Here is a 19,918-nt window from a genome sequence, read left to right as displayed (position 1 = left end):
TTCCCCGAAGAAAGCAATGTGGGTGTGGTCGAGCTTCGATTAAAAGGTTTCGAAAATTTTAACAATTTAGGGGTTTCAAAGGCTTATTTAATCGATCTTAGAGTCTACTAATATGTAGAAAATACATATAATTTTATTTTCTCCCCGACAAATTGTGCTTTTTCTCCCCGACGGGGGGGGGGGGCTGTGGCTCCCCCCCCCACTTGCTGGCGCCACCCCTGTCTGTTGTCTTTTACTAAATTATTTGCTGATGATTCCAAATTATATAATGACGTGGTTGATTCTGATCTGAGCCAAACTGATTTAGAGGTTTTACCGTAGAGTTATTTAAATTCTATAACTGCTGGTCACTGCCATAAGTTAAAATATAAGTCTGGAAAATCTGGCTTTGTGAATTATTTCTGAAGACGGGATGTTGTTATTTGGAATAACGCCACAAAGCTCTGACTGTCACTAGAATTAATGTTTAAATCTGTCCTGGAGTGCCACTGGTCCAACCATCCTCTTAGATATACACTATATAAGAAGTTCGATCTGACAACCTATTATTAAAGTTATGCTAGGGTTTAAAATTCAGGAAGAAATTTAGTAAGTTCAGTAAAATATGTCGCTAGTAGACACGAATCTGCAATCTTTCCCATCAAGGAAAGCGTCAAACCTCTAGAGTACAATGAGTTATTACGATATTGGCGGGCATGCATAAAAAGTTATGATTCAATATACAGTATTTTGAAAATGTTCTAAGAGATGTGTTACATACATTACCGGTAGGTTTTTAGGACTACATTATAGTAATTATAGTAATAAGAGTAAAACATTGTAGGACTATGTGTTATGGGAAATTGCAATCCAAAGCTCAAAGAGACAAGCGGCAGAATGGAAGTAATAAAACGAAATAACAGGACCTGTGACGTGGTGCATTAGGTACCAGATCAAACTACCGTATGCCCTTCTCTCAAGTGGATAGAACGATTTGTCGTTTTTTAGCTCGTAGTGACTCAACGTCCATAGAGAGAAATTGGTGATGGAGAGAAATAGAAGTATATTCTGAACTGTCCTCTTGCGTTCTTCTTTTACCGACCTCTTTACGTGGCCTAGAATTATGAGCGTTGATTGCGCGAGTGTTGCGGTGAGAAAAATTAATGAGTCTAATAGAGTTATATTGTACTTAGAATGCTTGGTGAATAAGACTACTGCTGCCAATATGCTAAACATATCCTGCAGTACACGAACCCCCACACAGCACAACAGCAGTACACCATCTTGGTTGAGGCCTGAAGGTGTGTCATTTCTATAGCTGGTTGACGTAGGTTTTAAGAAGAGTGCGCAATAAATTACGCAGATGATTACTGCAGATGCGAGACCGATACGAAAATATACTTCCCATGGTATAAAATGACCCCCTTTGAAACAACCTCCGGTTGCGGAAATGTTGAGGAGACAAATCCCGATGAAGGACACAGCTACAACAATTAATATACCAGCGAATATACCGTAGATAGACGATCGAATACTTTGTGTCCATGCTCTGTGGATGATAATTTCAAGTTTCGGTGTTCGACCAATGTTTCGCCACATATTGCCAAGAAGTGCAGCAGCAATCAAACAGTACTCAACTGTACAGTCCATCAGGTAAGGAAATACTTTATCATAAGTAGTTATATCTGAGAGAAAAAAAATATAAAAAAAATCTTAAAATTAATTTCTTTTGGGGGGTTTTCTTGTAATACGAATTATAATTAATAAAATAGACCTATCAGACACGATACACTGTGACGTGCATTATAACATCTAGTGCATGCACCGTGACGTACACTGTGACCATGTGTAGTGTACATGTATATGTCGGGCGCACCAGGTTCTAAAGTGTATGTGACGCATAATGTAAGTGACACAGATATCTTAGTGATGCCTAGTGTGCTGTAACACGTAGAGCACCAAGAGGTGGTGCACAGTAAACTCTCTTTGATCCATGTAGCCCATAGTGCAACCGACAGATTTTTCTCTAGATCCGCCTCTGCGCATTGATATTTTTGTGATGCGAAGTTTACTGCAACGCATAGTACACAAAAACTCACAAATATACTGTAACTCATAGTATATGGTTTGTTTAATATGAGATTGAAAATGCACAAAGCTAACGCTAGTGTGGATACATTAAGAGAATACATACTTGTTCCATTTTTTTCCTGTACATAGTCGATGTAGGTTTCGTAGGACACTAGCAGCACCCAATGAGAGAGATTCGTCACAAGTATCTGGATAATTCCAAAACTATGGAAACAATCGGTACATATATACTTAATATTATATAATAAACACAAAACAATATAATACATAATGAAAATAAATAATAAAAAAATACATAATTATAAATAAATAATGATAAATATAATAATGAATAATGTAGAAAATAATGTTACACAATCAAATATTGAATATTATTAACAATAACAAACAGTAGCAATGACAAAAGCAAAATCAATATCAGTAACAGTAAAAATTAACAGTAACAAGTTTTTATAAACAAGGATACAAATGAGTGTGCTAAAATTAAGTTTATAGTAAGTGCATAAAACAAATAAATATTATATTTTACGATGAAAAAGGATGAAAAGAAGATGCTAAATCGGGTTTAACCCCCACTGAAAAAATAAACAATGACAGTATGACAATATTTTTTTAGTTTAACATTTAAATAATTATAATATTAACATATTATTATAAATGCTTAATATGTCAATGCTAATATATATGTTATTACTAATAATCATCACCATCATCATTTTCCCACACACATTTATCATTTACTTAATAAAAGTAGATTTTGACTCTGTCGCGTTAATTTTGAAGAACCTATGCTTTATTTCATAATTTCCTCGTTATTTTTAGAAACTGAATGAAACAAAACCAACCGATTCTTAAAACTATTGATTTTAGTTCTGACAAGGAGGACGATTAAGTTGAGTTACGAAAATGAGAGTATTTATTACCGGTTGAGAATTCTCAGCTTTTGAAAACAAACTCTGGAATATCTCTGTAGGTAGATCACCTGCATGATGAAGAATACTATTGAATTGATGTGGTATAATTTGGAGACGGTCAATTTCTTGATGAGTATCAGTAAATTGACAGCAATGGCTGCCCCCGCAAAGACGTACAAACCCACTGGAATTTTAAAAGACAAATGTGACATGCTTAATTTATTAAAACTGCTAATGGTGTAAAAAAAACAAAAAACGTTTTACTTATATTTTTAAAGCCGGGCACTCAGTGCAATAGATGGTCGTCGGCCAACGTGATTCTATAGAGAACGCAACGCCACGACGACCGCCCCCAACGGATCGTTTTTAATGACGATTCGTTCAGACTGTCACTGATAATCAGCTGAAGGCGTCGTCGCTTCGTTTAGCGTTCACAAGGAGCGGAGTTAAATACGTCATCAAATGGTCGTACGATGAGTGCTCAGTTTTTTAAATGTTTTTTTAGAATCTCATCGACCAGTATGTTAACTCATCCAATATGTACATAAATTTGCTGGATCTTTTTTAGGGTGGCCAGTGAAAGAGTAAACTAATTCTTACAATTCTTCAAGTTGCTTACTTTATATATTTTAGTAAGTTTTAGTAAGCTTTCTATTTTCCACTAACAGAACGTAAGTGATAACATCTGAAACGTATGCTCTTGTATTGATCAATGCTACTACACTTCTACTGATGATGCTGCTGCTGATGCTAATAATAATAATATATAATAATAAAAATAATAATGCTGTAATAACAATAATTACTTTTATAATGATTAGAAGTAATACTGTAGTAATATCTATAGTAATAACATTGCTAACAATATCATGGTAATAATGATGATAATCGTATTCCAAGATGATAGCAAGGTTTAGTTTATTCTTACATTTAACATAGGCGTTGACTTCCATGTGTTTGGTTACCGGTTCAGTATGTTGCGTTCGACGAAAATAGAACTCCATTATAAATGTTGTCACCATGTGTATTTCACTTATGATGAAAAGGGTCACGATGTAGTCACAGCCAAAGAATATAGAAAAGCTAGCACAGCCCTGTACCCCTGCTACAAACTGTTTTACCATTACAGTTAAGACGGGCATAACTAGCAGAAACACGCTCATGCCATAAAGCATACTTAGCAACGAGCTTATCTCAAACCTATGAAAAGAATAAAAGGAGTCGGTGAAATTTATTTTCATTTCATTTCATTTTATTCAATATCAAAATCGCAGTCGAGGACTGAATTAAATGATACTTACAATAATACAGAACAGTAATATAAAAACATCAAAGGAAAGTAATATAAAAACATCAAAGGATTAATTATTAATTAACAATACACAAACAGCACAGATAAAAAAAACATTAAAAATTGCATTTTATACAAATTATGATTCAATTTTATCTTTATACAAATTCGCATACAAGACTGAATTAATTGATATTTACAAAAATAAGGCAAGTAGGCAAATATAAAAACATCAAAACATCAATGAAAACACAAGCACAAAACATAAAAATGGAGATAAAAAGTAACATTAAAATACATTAAAATTGGAAACATAAGAAGTACACAAGTTAAAAACATATAAATAAAACATATGTAATAAAATCGATTATTTTAATCATTAATTATTGAATCATTATAACCGTGTCATTATTTAAATTATTATCATTAACATCAAATATTAAAATTCAATCATCCAAGCAAAGCACACGAAAATACATTTCAATTAGAATTACATTAAAATTGGGAAAGAAAAATACGACATGAAAAAGTGGCAAACATTAGAAAAAAAAAGGTTGTCATGCATTATTTCATTGTTACTATTGTTATATTATTTTCATGTACTGTAGTAGTATTATTATCATTAATTTAAAAAAAAAACCGTCCATCAATCAATGATTGATTGATTTTATCCAAAGTATACCTACTGTAGGCCTAACATACATTCAATACCAAAATATGATTTCAGACAATCTCTTCAAAGGCACGATCCCGAGAAACTTGGAATAATGTTATAGGCTTTATGTTTGTGAATATTATATTATCATTCATCCAGGTCGGTGATTGTTTTACAGCATACCTCAACAACGAAAAGTTCCTTTTTAGTTGTATGAATAATGTATCTCTGTCGGGATTCGAACCTACAACCTCTCGCTATCAAGTGAGAATCATATCAGTAGTCCACGAGACCTATAATACGATGTACGCGCATATTTAACCCCCGGGCACTTTATCTCACCCAACTGACTAAAACTGAAATGGTTTTTTTTATATTAATTATTGCATTTGAGGCATAATGATTACAAAAATATGTGTAGCAGCGTTAGTCTGTAGAACAATATAAAAGAAATGACAGCAGTGCACTTTTAAGACTAACTAAGACTAATCTCAGCTTTTGTCCACACAGTGGACTTCGTCAGGACACTAATGGGATAGCAACATTTATAACATACAATGAGACAACGAGGGGAGGGCCTGCAACAACAAAGTATGCAAATGTGGTGGACAAAGCATTTTCTAGTCTGTAGAAATAAACCCTAATAAACAATATTCAAAGTACATAAGATCAATGTAAGTAACATGGGAAATATTGCATATACGGCTATGCTAAAGTCAACAAAGTTAAAAACAATAATATCAAAACATAAAAAAATATATAAGCATACATATTTAATTTTGTGTTACTTTCATATTATAGGCTTATACCTTATTATGGCTGTTCACTGTATACAAAAATTGCGTTTTAAATACATTAATGTGTTACGAATGTGTAACAAACAATTATCTTTCTAAGTTTATGTATATCTCTATCATATATATCACTTGTCAAATCGTCACCAATAATGTGCTCTGTTCTCAGCCCTTGTATTCGATGAGACCATTAAACAGTTTGAAAAGTATCACACTTTGAATATCTCTTTGAAAAAAAGGATACCGTAGCTCGAATAAGCGCCGCTTTCGAATAAGTGCCGTTCTCGGATAAGCGCCGTTCTCGAATAAGCGCCGTTCTCGAAATCGAGAGTAGGCCTATGTCACGCTGTGTGTAATGAAACACTTCGAGAAACAGGGTTTTAAATATAATGATACAGTGTTAAAATGAATAAATAACACAATGAAGACTCAATATTTCTTTATTAACGTTTATTTACGATATGACCTGTGATAGACCTGCCGAACTAAGGGAATACGTGATATAGGTAACATGGGTACGGGCATGGAAACCGCCAAGCCAATATGTTTTTGTAAGCGGCGCTCTCAAATAAGCGCCACACTGAAAAATCCAGAATTTTACAAGCGCCGGCGGCGCTTATTAGAGCATTCACGGTATAGGCCCCTATAGGCCTATCATCATTTACATTTAAAAAAAATCAGTTTACGTAAGAGGCGGAGATTTGCCTATTTTTAAGTCTGGTTTCCATAAAAATCGTTACACGCTATCACCGACTTCTCAAAACCAGGCTTTAAGGTTAATGTGTTACAATTACGTTATAGTTAGTGTGTGGAACATAACAGCATACTAAATATTCAGTACGATAACACGTCAGGTGGGGCAAAGCACTACTCTTATATTTTTTTGACGCAAACATGCATTGAAATTTGTGTTACAATTATATTACAATAAATGTGTTACAATTCCGTTGTATTTAGGCACTTCACTATACGCTAATTGCAATTATTGTGTCACAGTTACAAATACAATTTGAGTTACATTAATATCAATGTGTTAAACTGTCTTATGAGTGATATTAAAATGTCATTTTTGTTAATTAGTTACGTTACCGTCTCGTTGGTCGTCCTGGTGTGTCGCCATCCGTGTCGTCATTTTGTAAACCAATCGTGTTGTATGTCATCCAGTACCCGTCCAGTCTCCCCGCCATCATATACAATATTATGTTCACACAAAAAACAGAGAAGTACGTATGTGACAAAACACACTGCGCATGACAAGAGAAAATGTAGCCACTGCTGACGACCTGATGCTCAGTGCGCAAATGCTGACCTCTGTGTACTGTACATTTGCGCATGATAATCAGACCACCGATAAGGATCATTTATGTGTTTCAGCTCTACTTTTGCAAAATAATCCAACCAGCAAGTGAATAGAAACCTATTAATAGTAAATATAAGGAACGAAAATTCTGTAAACCAGTTTCTAAAGCACTGCAGGTTTTCCGGTAATAATTATTAGGCCACACATTTTCAGATAGTGATTATTAATGTAGTGTACTTCCTCATACTATTATTTTTATAGTATTTTTGTCATTTATAGGCCTATATAACAACATTCGAGACAAGGATGTTTTCCAGTAAATTTAATTGTTATTAAGGATATAGTATATGACTCACAACTATATTGTATTATTCAATCTATTCGCTTTTAAAGTCACGGTTAATACAAATAATAACTTTATTTTTATATCTGAACTTTTTGCATCAGTTTCACGCGGTATGCGTTGCGTTCACAATAAAATAATAAACCCCACATACTTAAAATCAGCTAAACGATCTCAATACGAAAGCATTAAAAAATACAATACAATAAAATATGCAGTTATACTTAAAAATCAATTATTCGTAATCTAAACATATAAACACCCTTATTATTAAAGATAGTAGTATCCGTTAATAAAGATGACGAAAATTTTAGAAAAATGTATTCTGTCTAATATTAGAAAATATTTAAAAAAATACATTACTCCTAAATTTAAAATCATCATTCATTTTTTATCCTTTCTCAAATTAAGATTATGTTTTTGTCATAATATCAACAATACCATGACACATATATTTATAGTGAATGAACAGATAAATAAGAAAATATATATACTGCAAGTACATTGCTAATACTCATTGGATTATTACTGTAGAAACGTAGAGTTACAAATAACTTTAATGATCATAATATTGTGTTTATAGAGAATATTCAGCTTTAAATTATTTAATTTAAAATAAAAGTATTTAATTGTGTTAAAGTTGCTTAGAGAGGTCATTTTTTTTTCAAATTTTAGAGAACATTTAGGATATCTCTCTTCATTGATATATAATCAGATGTAGGCCTACACGTTTTATTGTATTTATGGATGGAACTATAGTAGAAACTAATTATTAATTTGGTCAAATCCTGTCAAGTATTTATACAAAAAAATATAACGGATGTGAAAATTGTATTTATTTTGATAGAGAGAGAAGCAGTGAAGTTGTGTTTCAATAAATAAAAAATTGTTATAGGGCCTACCGTGCCTATTAAACTTTTTGAAGTTGTTTAGCATCAGAAGATAAATCTAAATTGTAGGTGTGTGTGTGTGTGTCATACAGAATTCTTTATTCATCATAAATCATAAAAAATATCATTAACAGATGCAAAGATTGAACAATTAAACATGATTGGAGTGGAGTTGAATAGCTTGGTGGTTAAGATGCCTGCCTTTCCATCCCATGGTCCTGGGTTCGATTTCTGACCAAAACAACTCCACTCCTAGACTAGGTTCTAGTCCCTAAACTTTGTCTTAATCAGTAAAAATGCTTTAAAAATCGATTTTGGCACCAATGGCGTTCCATATTACCTATATGCTTGGCGTTTCATAGTACAGTATACTTTTTCTTTGATCATAAAAGTTTCTAGATATATACCGACGCTGGTGTCGCTCTCCAAAATTAGCTAATACTAGGAAAATCAATAATTAGAGACTTGTTGCAAGTCTACTCAACACCCTAAGCCTCTTATGACACTTGGTCTAGGTAAAACATCGTGTGATTATGTTTGCATGTGAAGTGATTGCCACCTATCTCATAGGACAGTGATTTAGTTACTATTAATAATCCTTGGCCATGTGCCTAAAGGAAAAAAAGATAAAAATAAATTATTCAAAACAAAAATAAATCCGATGAGTAGTCATGACTTCATCAATGTACACACCAAAGGTACGGTAGTATTTTTTTAAATACTTATTTCACATATTTCCACAGCTAAAAAGCATTTAGGAGAAGATGAAATAGGAAAACGACAAAATATTAATAAAAGTATTCTCAGGGAACAGTTAAATTACGGCAATTTAACTGTTACCTGGTATTCTTTAGACAAAGTTGTGATTTTGGCTGAGGAGAGGCTCTGTTTGTTTGTTTATATTCACTGTATTATAGAATTCGAAGAGGACTGTTGGTCAGTAGGCCTATTGCTACCGTCTAGGGGAAGTGTTGTCCAAATCTCGAAAAGGCAAACACTTGAATGGAAGAAGAACAGAATGATTAATGGACCTGTGACATGGTGGATGGCATACCACGCCCGTTCTCCATAGACGGCTTCTTGGGGTTTAGTCAGATCGAGCTCATTCTTTAGTTCATAGTGGCTTAAAATCCAGTAAGAGAGGTTAGCGATCGTTAGGAAAAGCAAAAGGTTGTGCATACGGCCTGGTTTCGAGTATATTCGAAGGCAACTCTTCTTCGATATCACAAACAAAGCTTGCATTATACTCATGGCTAGGCACAAGGTAGTATCAAGGGCGAGCAATATGCATCCTTTTACTATAGCCGCAGCTAATGTATACAAGCATTGTAACACAAGAAAAGACATTGAGCACAGGAGCAAGACACTGTCTTGGGTTGAAGAGATTGTTTCTGAAAAGAAGGTATCAGCATCTACGTCTATACACCACAAACAAACGAAGAGGCATGCGCAGATTGATGTATCTAAACCAATCCGTATATAAAGGAATATATTATGCACTGCTTTGTGATAATAATGTTGAACAATTCCGAAAGCGAATATAGCTACGACTGTCAAAAATCCAGTGATGATTCCGTACTTAGATTTTCTTATCTGGTAGCTGTGTTGTGGTGGAATCCCAACGTGTTGGTATTGATTACGATGTCCGACATTACACCACGTGATCCGCAAGAGGCACGACGCAATGACGCAGTATTCGACTAAACATGCCGACAGGTACGGGCTGCTTTTACTGTAGATTTCGTGAACAATTGAGTAACCTCTATCGGTAATGATGATCTTCGCACCTGCATCATACATACATAAATATATCGTATTAATTAATATATACATATAAATAAATTATATATAGGCCTAGAACATGTGTTTAAATAAACTTTCTAGTAATCTTTAAAAAAAACTTACAAAGAGGACACACTGTCAAGCCACATTTAGTACAGTAGTCTAAGAACGCCTCATTTAAAAAGGTACCAATGCAGTACGCCATGTTTGTTGCAATTAGGTGCATGGTGCCGAATCTGGTAGAAAAAATATAAGATATAATTAAAAGCATTATAATTGTCATAAGTTTTTTAAAAATCCTATAAAATAACAAATCGGACACTCTTAGGCCTAGATAACATTTAGAGGGCGATTAAACACAGCGGTAATACTTGGATTTCGGTGCGAGTCGGACCGAGTTCGAGATCAGCCAAGGTAGTGTTGCTTGTGTCCTTTGAGTAAGAAAGCTTGTTCTGTCGTTGGATTATGGGTGTTAGGCTGTTGGTCCCGTGCGTATGATTTCACTTGCGCAAGAAGAAAACTAATGGTGAGCCATGATTTGCCTAAAGGTGGAGAGAACAATGTTCTCGCCGTGAACGTAAGTGTACAGGGCCATGGGCGTCACAGAATCCCTCGGGAGAGGTCAGAAAGCAAAGGATTTATTCCCCCCCCCCCCACCCCCATAAAACTGGCGCCACCAACGAAACAAATCAGATGCCAGTATACTATTCGAGAAGTGCAGGTAATGTCTCCCGCTGCACTTCAGACACCGTGGTTCCCTATTTACCTAGTCCGAATTTTCTTGTCCATTTTCTACAAAATATTATGGTTATTGAAGTATCTTGTGTAAACCATTTCGGCCCTTAATTGAATAATAATATAATGTACGATGTTAAATGTACTCACTATAAATATTTCATCCGTGAATTGCTTACACAAGATATTTCAATAACCATAATAATATGTCGTATAACAAGAGTGAATAAGTTGATGCAACAGATGCAACATATATTTTTCTACAAAAAATAATTATATACAATATTTACATTTCGAAAATATTAAAATGACAATAATAGTCAAATTTATGAATTTACTTGTTGCTTTGGCAACGTTAAAGTCTCTTGGCAACATACATGTCACACCATAGAGTACTACAATGTTACGTCACGATACCACGTGATACTACTCCGTTGCTATCGTTGCAAAAAGAGTTCAACCGGACGCCATTTCCTTCACTGACAAACTATAGATCCCAATTTCTAACGTAAGTATTAAGATGTTGTATCTTACTTTTTCTTTGTAAATTTTAATTGATGATTAAATGTGTCTTCGACAACTAATGTAATGCGATCTTTTGTGTTTTTAGTACATTTTGATGGTAGAATATTAGATTTTAAAATGCCTATTCCAGAAAGCCTATATGAAGTTATTCAGGCGTAATGATAGGTAACTAACGTCCGTTGACAACAGAGAGCGCCACCTGGAGTCGTGAAGACACGACTGTGGTACTCTAATAGTAACTTATAGTATGCAATAAGCACGAGACGGAATTAATTTAGATTTTCATCACTCAGCAGTAAGAAATGCAATTGCTTGCCGCCAAAAGTTCTCTCAAAAACCATGTCATTCAGCTCTCCAAATGGTTATCAAATGGCGTACCTGTTCAAAATAGTAAACTTCTGGAAGCAAACCTGTGAGTACATGTACAAGTATATGATTTCTGTTAGACATACACACATTTCTGACAGATGCATATAATACTGAGCCAATCCATTGCCTGTACATTGCAGTCCTCGGATGATGCTTATGACTAGGAAAATCACAGTAACGCAACCGAACAACAATGTACCAACTGTAAAAGACATGTAATTATAAACACCTATTAGGCTAGACTTGCCACAAGTCTCTTATTTTTTTTAATTATTTTTCTCATTCTGGACAGCACCACCAACGAGAAAGTTAATTTAGAGACGGAATAATTCGAAAAAAAGAAATCGAGTATGGGACGCCAATTAAATTAGGTATGGAGTGAGTAACCTAAAATTAGGGCCTGGAACCCAGGCTACTATTAGGCCAATATTATGGATTCGTCTAAAACCGGGCAGTCACTGCGTGGCGTTGCGTTCTCGGGCGCAGCGAGTGCCTGTCGTAATGCTCTGCCCTATAATCACATTTTTCTTTGACAAAAACCTGTCGTATGCCCATTATAGGCCTACATGATGTGCATATACATGGTGATAGGCATGTCACATGTTAGATAACATATTATGAAGATAAATTTGCAGTGGAAATTTATATACCGCTTTAAAAGGGACACGCACTGCTCACAATTGGGCGTGCCTTGTTACGTTGCCTTCTTTATGGAATCGCATGAAGCAGTGTACAGTAGGCCTATGTGCCCGGCTTCAAAGAAGTAGGCCTAGCGGTGGCAGGATTTGCCCAACGGGGTGGGGTATGATTTTCCCGACAAAAATCATAGGGGAAGCTAAGAACCCTGAAGTGGGGTCCAGGGGTGACGCCTAACTTGCATAGACAGTGGTGGTTAATGGAGGGAGCAGCTCTTCGCTCCTACACATACAGACATTACCATTGCAATGAAACATTTAAAACAAACCTTTTAAATATGTGCTAACTGTATTATTTCTAACTTCCTGAAAGATATGTTCGCCATGAATTCGCCAGAAATAAACTTCCATCGAGAATGTCAAGAACATAAACACGAGAGCAATGATGGACATTATAGTGATGAAGTTGTAGGCAAAGTCGATATCCAACTCTCGGATAACCGCCATGACGATTGGTGACAAAATCAGTATCAGGCCAGTACCGTAAACTGCACTCAATTGGCGACTCGCTAAAAAACTATTGGGAAAATAAATTTAAAGTAAAACCACAGGATTTTGTATCAAGATTTGTTTTTAATATATTGATGATTTGAATAGTAGTTACACAAAATATGCCAATGATAACTGTCATTAAGGTTTGTATAATAATATTAGAGAGCAGCTTAGCTCAGTCGGCTAATCTGGTGGTAGCTGTGTGTGCGTTGAACCGTAGAGATCTCTAGGTCCCCGGTTCAATTCCCATTGCTGCCTCTCCTTGTGTTTCAGCTAGAGGGCTGAAATACAAGTTATAATAGCGCACCGTCTTTCGGATGAGACGTTTTAGTCGTTGGTCCCGTGTGGATTATGGCCCATGTGCACGTTAAAGAACGCAGTACACTCTTCGGAAAAGAGTAGGGGATTGTCTCCCGGTGTACTGCCCAATCACCACCAGAAGGACCCCACTGGAAATAAGTCTTCTTCTAGGCTTTCGTGGACTATCCTTGGTGTTTAAACCGAATAAATCCAATCCAATCCATTCATCCATCCAAATTTAAACACTCTAATTACCTCATCTTGTACGGTTCGCCCTCCAATTTGAGACCACCCTTGGGGCCTGAAAATTTGGGGTGGTCTCGGGTTTGGGCCAGCTTTGTGTTTAAAGGCTGAAGATTGTGATTTGCGTCTTTGGATAAGTGGTCTCGAATTAGATGGGTCTCGAATTGAAGGTTGCACTCGCAATTAGATGGGTCTCGAAATGAAGGTTGCACTAACGTAGCATCGCGTCGCGTCGCTATTTACGCGTGCGCCCACCGCTATGACGCAATATACGGGTGTGCATTACGACGAAAAACGTTGGAATGTTATTTCATTTTCGTATTTTCTCCTATGTTTTATTATTATTATTATTTTATTATAATTATCTTATTTTAGAAACATAAAAAATAGGCCTACCATTCATTGACATCACCAACATCCATGTTAAGTCTTGCGCTGTTATAAAATGTACCATACGATGACATTGCATGCAATTTAGCTCCAGTAAGTCAGTAAGTTAGCATTGACTAATGATTGTGTTACTCTTTCTTATATTATTGTTAGGCCAAATTGTTTACAATGGTCGTGTTTCGTGTGTCAATTGAAACTACAAAGTTATTGAAATATACAAAATATTAATTTTAAGTTCCTGTTTTATTCATAGATTTCTAATATAAAAATAACATGCAACACAGTCTAACGTCAGTAAGTTAGCATTGACTAATGATTGTGTTACTCTTTCTTATGTTATTGTTAGGCCAAATTGTTTACAATGGTCATGTTTCGTGTGTCAAATGAAACTACAAAGTTATTGAAATATACAAAATATTACTTTTAAGTTCCTGTTTTATTAGATTTCTAATGTATAATAACATTCAACACAATTTATTCATATTGTCAATTCAGGTAACCTCGCGACGCCACTAAAGTAGTGAATCGACTACTTTAATATTGACGTGGACTGTACTGAGAAAAAGTGATGGAAATATCACATGAATTTTTATATTATGGAAAGCTCTGATCCAGACAATCAAAAATTATGTAACTAAAGGTGCATTCACACCGAGTCCGAATTTTTGGATCGTAAAGCCTGCCAAAGCGATCAGAAAATGGAATTAGTGTGCAAGAATAAGGACGCTGGCGTTCGACGCTTTGGAAACGCCTTCCAAATTTGGTTGGGATCCGATGTGAATGCAGCTCAATTTTAAATTGCCTATATGTGCGCCTAAAGATATGGGCCTAATGATGATGTTTTATATCTATATCATAAATGGACCATATAGAAATTATGATATCATAAGGTATGCATAGGCATGATCATGTCATATTATGCCCATATAATTTGTTACATACATAAAACTTGGATAGAATTATTATTTTTATGTGTAGCCTAACAAATTATGGTAAGACACCAATTTGAAAAAAAATAATAGGCCTACACTTTTAACAACAAGTACTGACATGCTATTAAAAACTCACTGCGTTCTCTAGCCTATGACATAATAGCATTAATCTCGACATTAACTTTGAATATGAATATAAATCGTCTGAAAATCAAGTTGAGATTTTGAAAACAATCCAATCAGGAATAACTTGAGCTGTGTGCTGATGGCACCAGTTACACAACAGTGGCGGATTTAGAGGGGACGTATGGGGCGTACGCTCCCGCTATTTTTTGTTTAAAAAAAATGTTTCCCAAGCTTTTTAGAAAATTACCGTGCTAAAAAGTAAAAATCAATCAAATACAAACTCAAATTAATGAAGGAGCTAGAGGTTTATCCCTTACACCTGGGGCTCTTCCTTGAAACTCTCACTCAGTTCACATATTCACACCCCTTCTTTCATACCGGGCTGTATCCACCCCTGACTGAACTGACTACAGACGGAGTGAAAAATATAAAAGATTTCAGAAGGGTCTGTCCTCTACAAGACGATAACCACGTTGCCTGTAAATTCTTAGCATCTTGCTTTCATGTAGGCCTAACAGTTGTCATTTCTAGAGTGTCTCTATTCCTTGCTTTTTGTTTCCTGTGTTTTCATTGGCTTTTATTTATATCATTCTTTCAGCAATCCTCTTATAACGCATTTCAAATGAATTCGAAAATGCATGCTAATCTAACATAGTCCAGATTTCAAAAAGACAAATCGTTGAGTGGAAATAGAATAGGATCACGAACGGGCCAGTAACATGATGTATAATGTACCACAACATTTTTCCAAAAAACTCTGTCTGAATTTTGAAGTAAAAATGACTGAATTTCAGTTCATAGTGTCCACAAAACCACAATGCAAAATTGGTAATTGTCAAAAAAATTATCAAATTCTTATTAAGGCAATTTCGTCTTGATTTGTCAATTGCATGTGTTTGCCGGATAATAATTAGGACTGACTGAGGTATGGCGAACAGCAATTTTATACAAAGAAGAATGTAAAGTTTGTATCTACCGTCTACATGCGTTATTTTGTATTGAATGATAGCTGCTAGTGATGTATACATGGTCTGTAAGATGTAAAGACTAAGACAAAACAATAACAGAACTATATCATATATGACAGTTGAAGTACATTTCGATCCATCTTCTTCATCTTCTTTTAGCAGTGTTGTGTTTAACAGACAGATAAACGTACATAATAAACCCAAACCGAAAATACAATTAATTACAACCAAATAATACCAACAAAGAACACATGTCTTAATGAATAAGCATAAACCTAGAATTAAAACCATAGTAAAGACTACCACGCCCCCTAGGATGCCGTACAATGATTCCATGATAGGGTAAGTGCGCTTAGAGATGTTTTCAGTGTTTCGAATAATCACTGTTCCCCCGACATTACTCCACAGGCTTCGTAGGAGACACACTGCTATTAAGCTGTACTCGGCGGAAAATGCTGCGGCAAACGGTCTTGCATATTCGACGATCGATGGGAGACCTTTGTATACTGGGTCATCTGCAAAAAACGGGTTCCATATTGAAGAAAGTTGCAAAGTTGATCGCTCACTTACTCACACAAAAATAATTACATTCTTCTATTTCTAGCAGTTAACTAGAAAGTATGGTAAACTGTTGTTCGGTCTGTAGGCCCATACTTATGTACGTTTATTATGTATTTCATTACTAAATTATTAGGTCTTTCTCGCAATTATTAGTTTCAATTTGTACTACTGTCTGATGTGGCAAATCTGAAAAAGACTTCAGTTGATAAGGATTTAGGTAAAGCTTCTCAAGCTCTGTCCACGTTATTACATTCTATGTGTCAATTTGTGTGATTTACCCATGGCCATGATATGGCTCTGTTCTCACACGGCTGCTAACGGTTAGCAGGATCCGAATCCTGCTAACCTTTAGCTGTCGTGCGTCCAATACGAGAAAATCCCGATCCGGATACCAAAAATATGATGATCGAATCACTGGCTAATAAGAAACTGGAAATTGTAAACACGTACGTGTGATTGGTTGATGAAAGGAACGCGCTTTACTTGCTAACCGATAGCGCTTGCTAACCGTGAGTGGTATCCGGATACTGCTAACGGTTAGCGCTAACCGATCGGGCGTTCTCACGCAGGTGCTAACGGTTAGCGCTAACGGTTAGCTCCCGATCCGGATACTAGGGCTCTCGTGAGAACCAGGCTACAATCGTACTACACACAAATATTAGCATATCACATTTTTTGTCACATAAAATATGAGAGTGTAGACAGAGCTTTAGAGGGTGTTATGTGGTTCAAGAAAACGGTATTATCCTGATGTGAACCCAACTAGCCCGCCCAACACCTCAGCTAGATATTTTCTATGCTCATAGAGTTAACCATTCACATTACAATTTTGGTAATTTATTTTGGTCAAAATTGCAGATAAATAATAACGGAGCTATTCGTTGTATAAAGTTAAACATCTTCTAAATGAAAACCACAAAAAAGATAATTTATACATAATAATTACCTACATTTTAAGGTGCAAATAGAAAGGTTTTTAGGGTAATATACATAATAGTCTTCCTGGGTATCAAAAGCAACAATTTCAAACACGTAGACGACATTTGTAGCCAGTAGGTGCATAATTCCGAACCTGTGGAGATTGAAATACAGTTTCTCTTTATTTTTTACATTTCCGATCGAAGAGAGAGAGAGCTTAAATCCAGAGGAAAGATACACATAATGCTCTTGACAGACGACTGATTATGTAAACTTTGATCTTATAACGTAATAGAAAATGGGTTCATTGTTTCTTTAAGTTGCCCAATGTTTTTTTTTTTTTTTTAAAGAATTCCATTCTATTTTTTGTACTTATCCTTCATAAATTAAGTTCTTATTTTTAAAAACAACTGACAAAATAGCTGTAGTTATTAGACATGCTTATTGAAGAAGTGTAACTTCTGTGAACTGATTGGCGCACATTTTTAGATGTTGATTTGTTTATACTTCGGGCCATGGACCTACATCCGTCTTAATAAATGGCTAGATAGATATATTTAGGAAAAGAAATATAGGAGGAAATTATATATATAACTTGACGGCTTATTGAAATCAGTTACTAATTGGGAAATATACTAAAAATTAATTTCCTGCTATCATCCAAAGGTTTGCTGCGTCTTCGACAACTGTTTACAGAGGACACACGGCTACAACAAAATAAGCTGTCACCTGTGCTTTAAATGTATGAGCACATCTTAGGTACTAGTGTAAAGTATAATGCACAGTATTTGTGTTTGTTTCAAGGTTTGCTATGTAAGTGTATTATGATTTGCTACAATCGCAATGACTGCAAAACTTAGGCCTAAATCTAATTTTTCAACATGTAAAATAAAAAGCTTAAAACCTAATTATGTTATGAGATATTACAGGAAAACGTAAGCCTATGTATGAAACACTTACCTCTTGAAAATTTGAACTCTCTTGAAGCAAACATGGGAATATCTGTCCAAATAGATGAGCACAGCCAAATAAAAACACACCCACGTGATACTTTCATATGCTTCGCTGTATGGTACTTTATAAAGTACAGTCATTGCCACAATAATCATGTACACCACAGTAACAAATCCAAAGAGAATGTTTACCGCTTTGGTAAAAAAGTAAATGAGAATATATAAGCATTATATCTTATTTATTTGTTTTAAATTGAACCCCAATCTGTTTCTTCCATATCGTTTTTATAATCCGTAATGTTTTGCATTTTTGCCTTTGATATACTGTTTGTGCCTTTAATCATTTATATAGATAGTAACTCATTCAGGATAACTAATTATGTAAACTTTGACCTTATAGAATTCTATCCTATTTTTTGTACTTATCCTTCATAAATTAAGTTCTTATTTAAAAAAAAAAACAACTGACAAAATAGCTATAGTTATTAGACATGTTTATTCAAGAAGTGTAACGTCTGTGAACTAATTGGCGCACATTTTTTAATGTTGATTTGTTTATATTTCGGGCCATGGACCTACATACGTCTTAATAATCATGTACACCACAGTAACAGATCCAAAAAGAATGTTTACCGCTTTGGAGAAAAAGTAAATGAGAATATATAAGCATTAACTCTTATTTATTAGTTTGAAATTGAACCCCAATCAGTTTCGTCCATATCGTTTTATCAAGTACGTTGTTTTGCAATTTTGCCTTTGATATACTGTCTGTGCCTTTAATCATTTATATAGATAGTAGCTTCTTCAGGATGATAAATTGCAGCAGAATTAAAAGAGAATTAAGAGAATTAAAATGAAGAAGATAAAAATGATGGAAAAAACTGACACGTAGAGATTATAAATAAACACAAAAATGTCGAGGTTAAGTTATCAGAATAAAGTAGAATTTTAAAATTAACCAACCTTTCAAATACGTGTTACTTGAAGCTGTATCAACGATCGATATGAAATATTTACAGTGAAGATAACGATCATAAGCGAATGTAGACAACATCATTAACAGCCCAATAGCTGACAGAAATGCCAGATACATGTTATTGTATCTCGAATCGAGTTCAGGTTGAGGCGTTAGTAAATCTGATGGCACTAGCTTAACAATAAACGTAGCATGACAAATACCGACTCCGAAGAGTACGACAACGAGGCAGTACATTCCACTCAAAATACTACTTGCTTCGAATCTAAAGTATAATTCATACAGAGTTTTTGAAAGGTAAAATGTGCAAGACACAAGAAGCAGTATACAAGTGAAATAGAAGATTTATTATTGCAAAACAATGTATATTTACAAGGTACATAAAAATACAAAGTAGGCCCTATGTCAACATTGTGAAAGGTACCGGTAGCGATCCAAGGTACATGTCAGGCCCAACAATTAAGTCAGTCTACAGCGTAATATTGTACAGCATAAAAGTCAACAGCATAAAAGGCACCAGAGTACACGGTGAAACGGACGAGGTACAAGGATGCATACGGGATACAAAATTAAAAGCAGGCTGGCCAAATATAACGAACAATGCAAATTTAAAGGATACACGGTACAGAGTGAAAATTTACAAAGTAAAAAAACAGGGCCAGGCTACCACTTATGAAGTTCAAGGTATAGATGCCT

At 35.0% G+C, this 19,918-nt stretch overlaps 2 protein-coding genes across 4 annotated transcripts in view; both read right to left on the bottom strand.

Moving 5' to 3' along the window:
• Positions 1–327: 327 nt before the first annotated feature.
• LOC117120325 (proton channel OtopLc-like) lies at positions 328–7,682 on the bottom strand. The gene is made up of 5 exons (XM_033265347.1): positions 6,814–7,682; positions 3,913–4,184; positions 2,994–3,168; positions 2,174–2,274; positions 328–1,664 (listed from the first exon to the last, which is right to left on the bottom strand). Exons 1-5 carry the CDS (start codon positions 7,083–7,085, stop codon positions 826–828), a joined length of 1,659 nt encoding a protein of 552 aa, XP_033121238.1. The 5' UTR covers positions 7,086–7,682; the 3' UTR covers positions 328–825.
• A 123-nt stretch (positions 7,683–7,805) lies between these two features.
• The window catches only part of LOC117120331 (proton channel OtopLc-like), a 14,638-nt gene continuing 2,525 nt past the window's right edge, over positions 7,806–19,918 (bottom strand). Inside the window, exons 2-9 of one of the 3 annotated variants that reach the window (XM_033265357.1) lie at positions 18,254–18,440; positions 17,326–17,447; positions 15,823–16,329; positions 13,795–13,984; positions 12,633–12,880; positions 11,678–11,870; positions 10,163–10,275; positions 7,806–10,044 (exon numbers count right to left, since the gene is read on the bottom strand). In XM_033265357.1, the coding sequence (XP_033121248.1) occupies positions 9,161–10,044; positions 10,163–10,275; positions 11,678–11,870; positions 12,633–12,880; positions 13,795–13,862 (1,506 nt within the window). In that variant the 5' untranslated portion in view covers positions 13,863–13,984; positions 15,823–16,329; positions 17,326–17,447; positions 18,254–18,440 and the 3' untranslated portion in view covers positions 7,806–9,160. Of the gene's footprint in view, positions 10,045–10,162; positions 10,276–11,677; positions 11,871–12,632; positions 12,881–13,794; positions 13,985–14,036; positions 16,330–17,325; positions 17,448–18,253; positions 18,441–19,209; positions 19,488–19,918 lie in introns of those variants that run through there. The other 2 variants (XM_033265355.1, XM_033265356.1) reach the window with 2 other exon arrangements.

This window comes from Anneissia japonica, unplaced genomic scaffold (assembly GCF_011630105.1).
Source record: "Anneissia japonica isolate Jap-2015-1 unplaced genomic scaffold, ASM1163010v1 scaffold2236_len207018_cov178, whole genome shotgun sequence".
Classification (NCBI taxonomy): domain Eukaryota; kingdom Metazoa; phylum Echinodermata; class Crinoidea; order Comatulida; family Comatulidae; genus Anneissia; species Anneissia japonica.
This window is presented reverse-complemented; position numbering and strand designations above follow the sequence as displayed.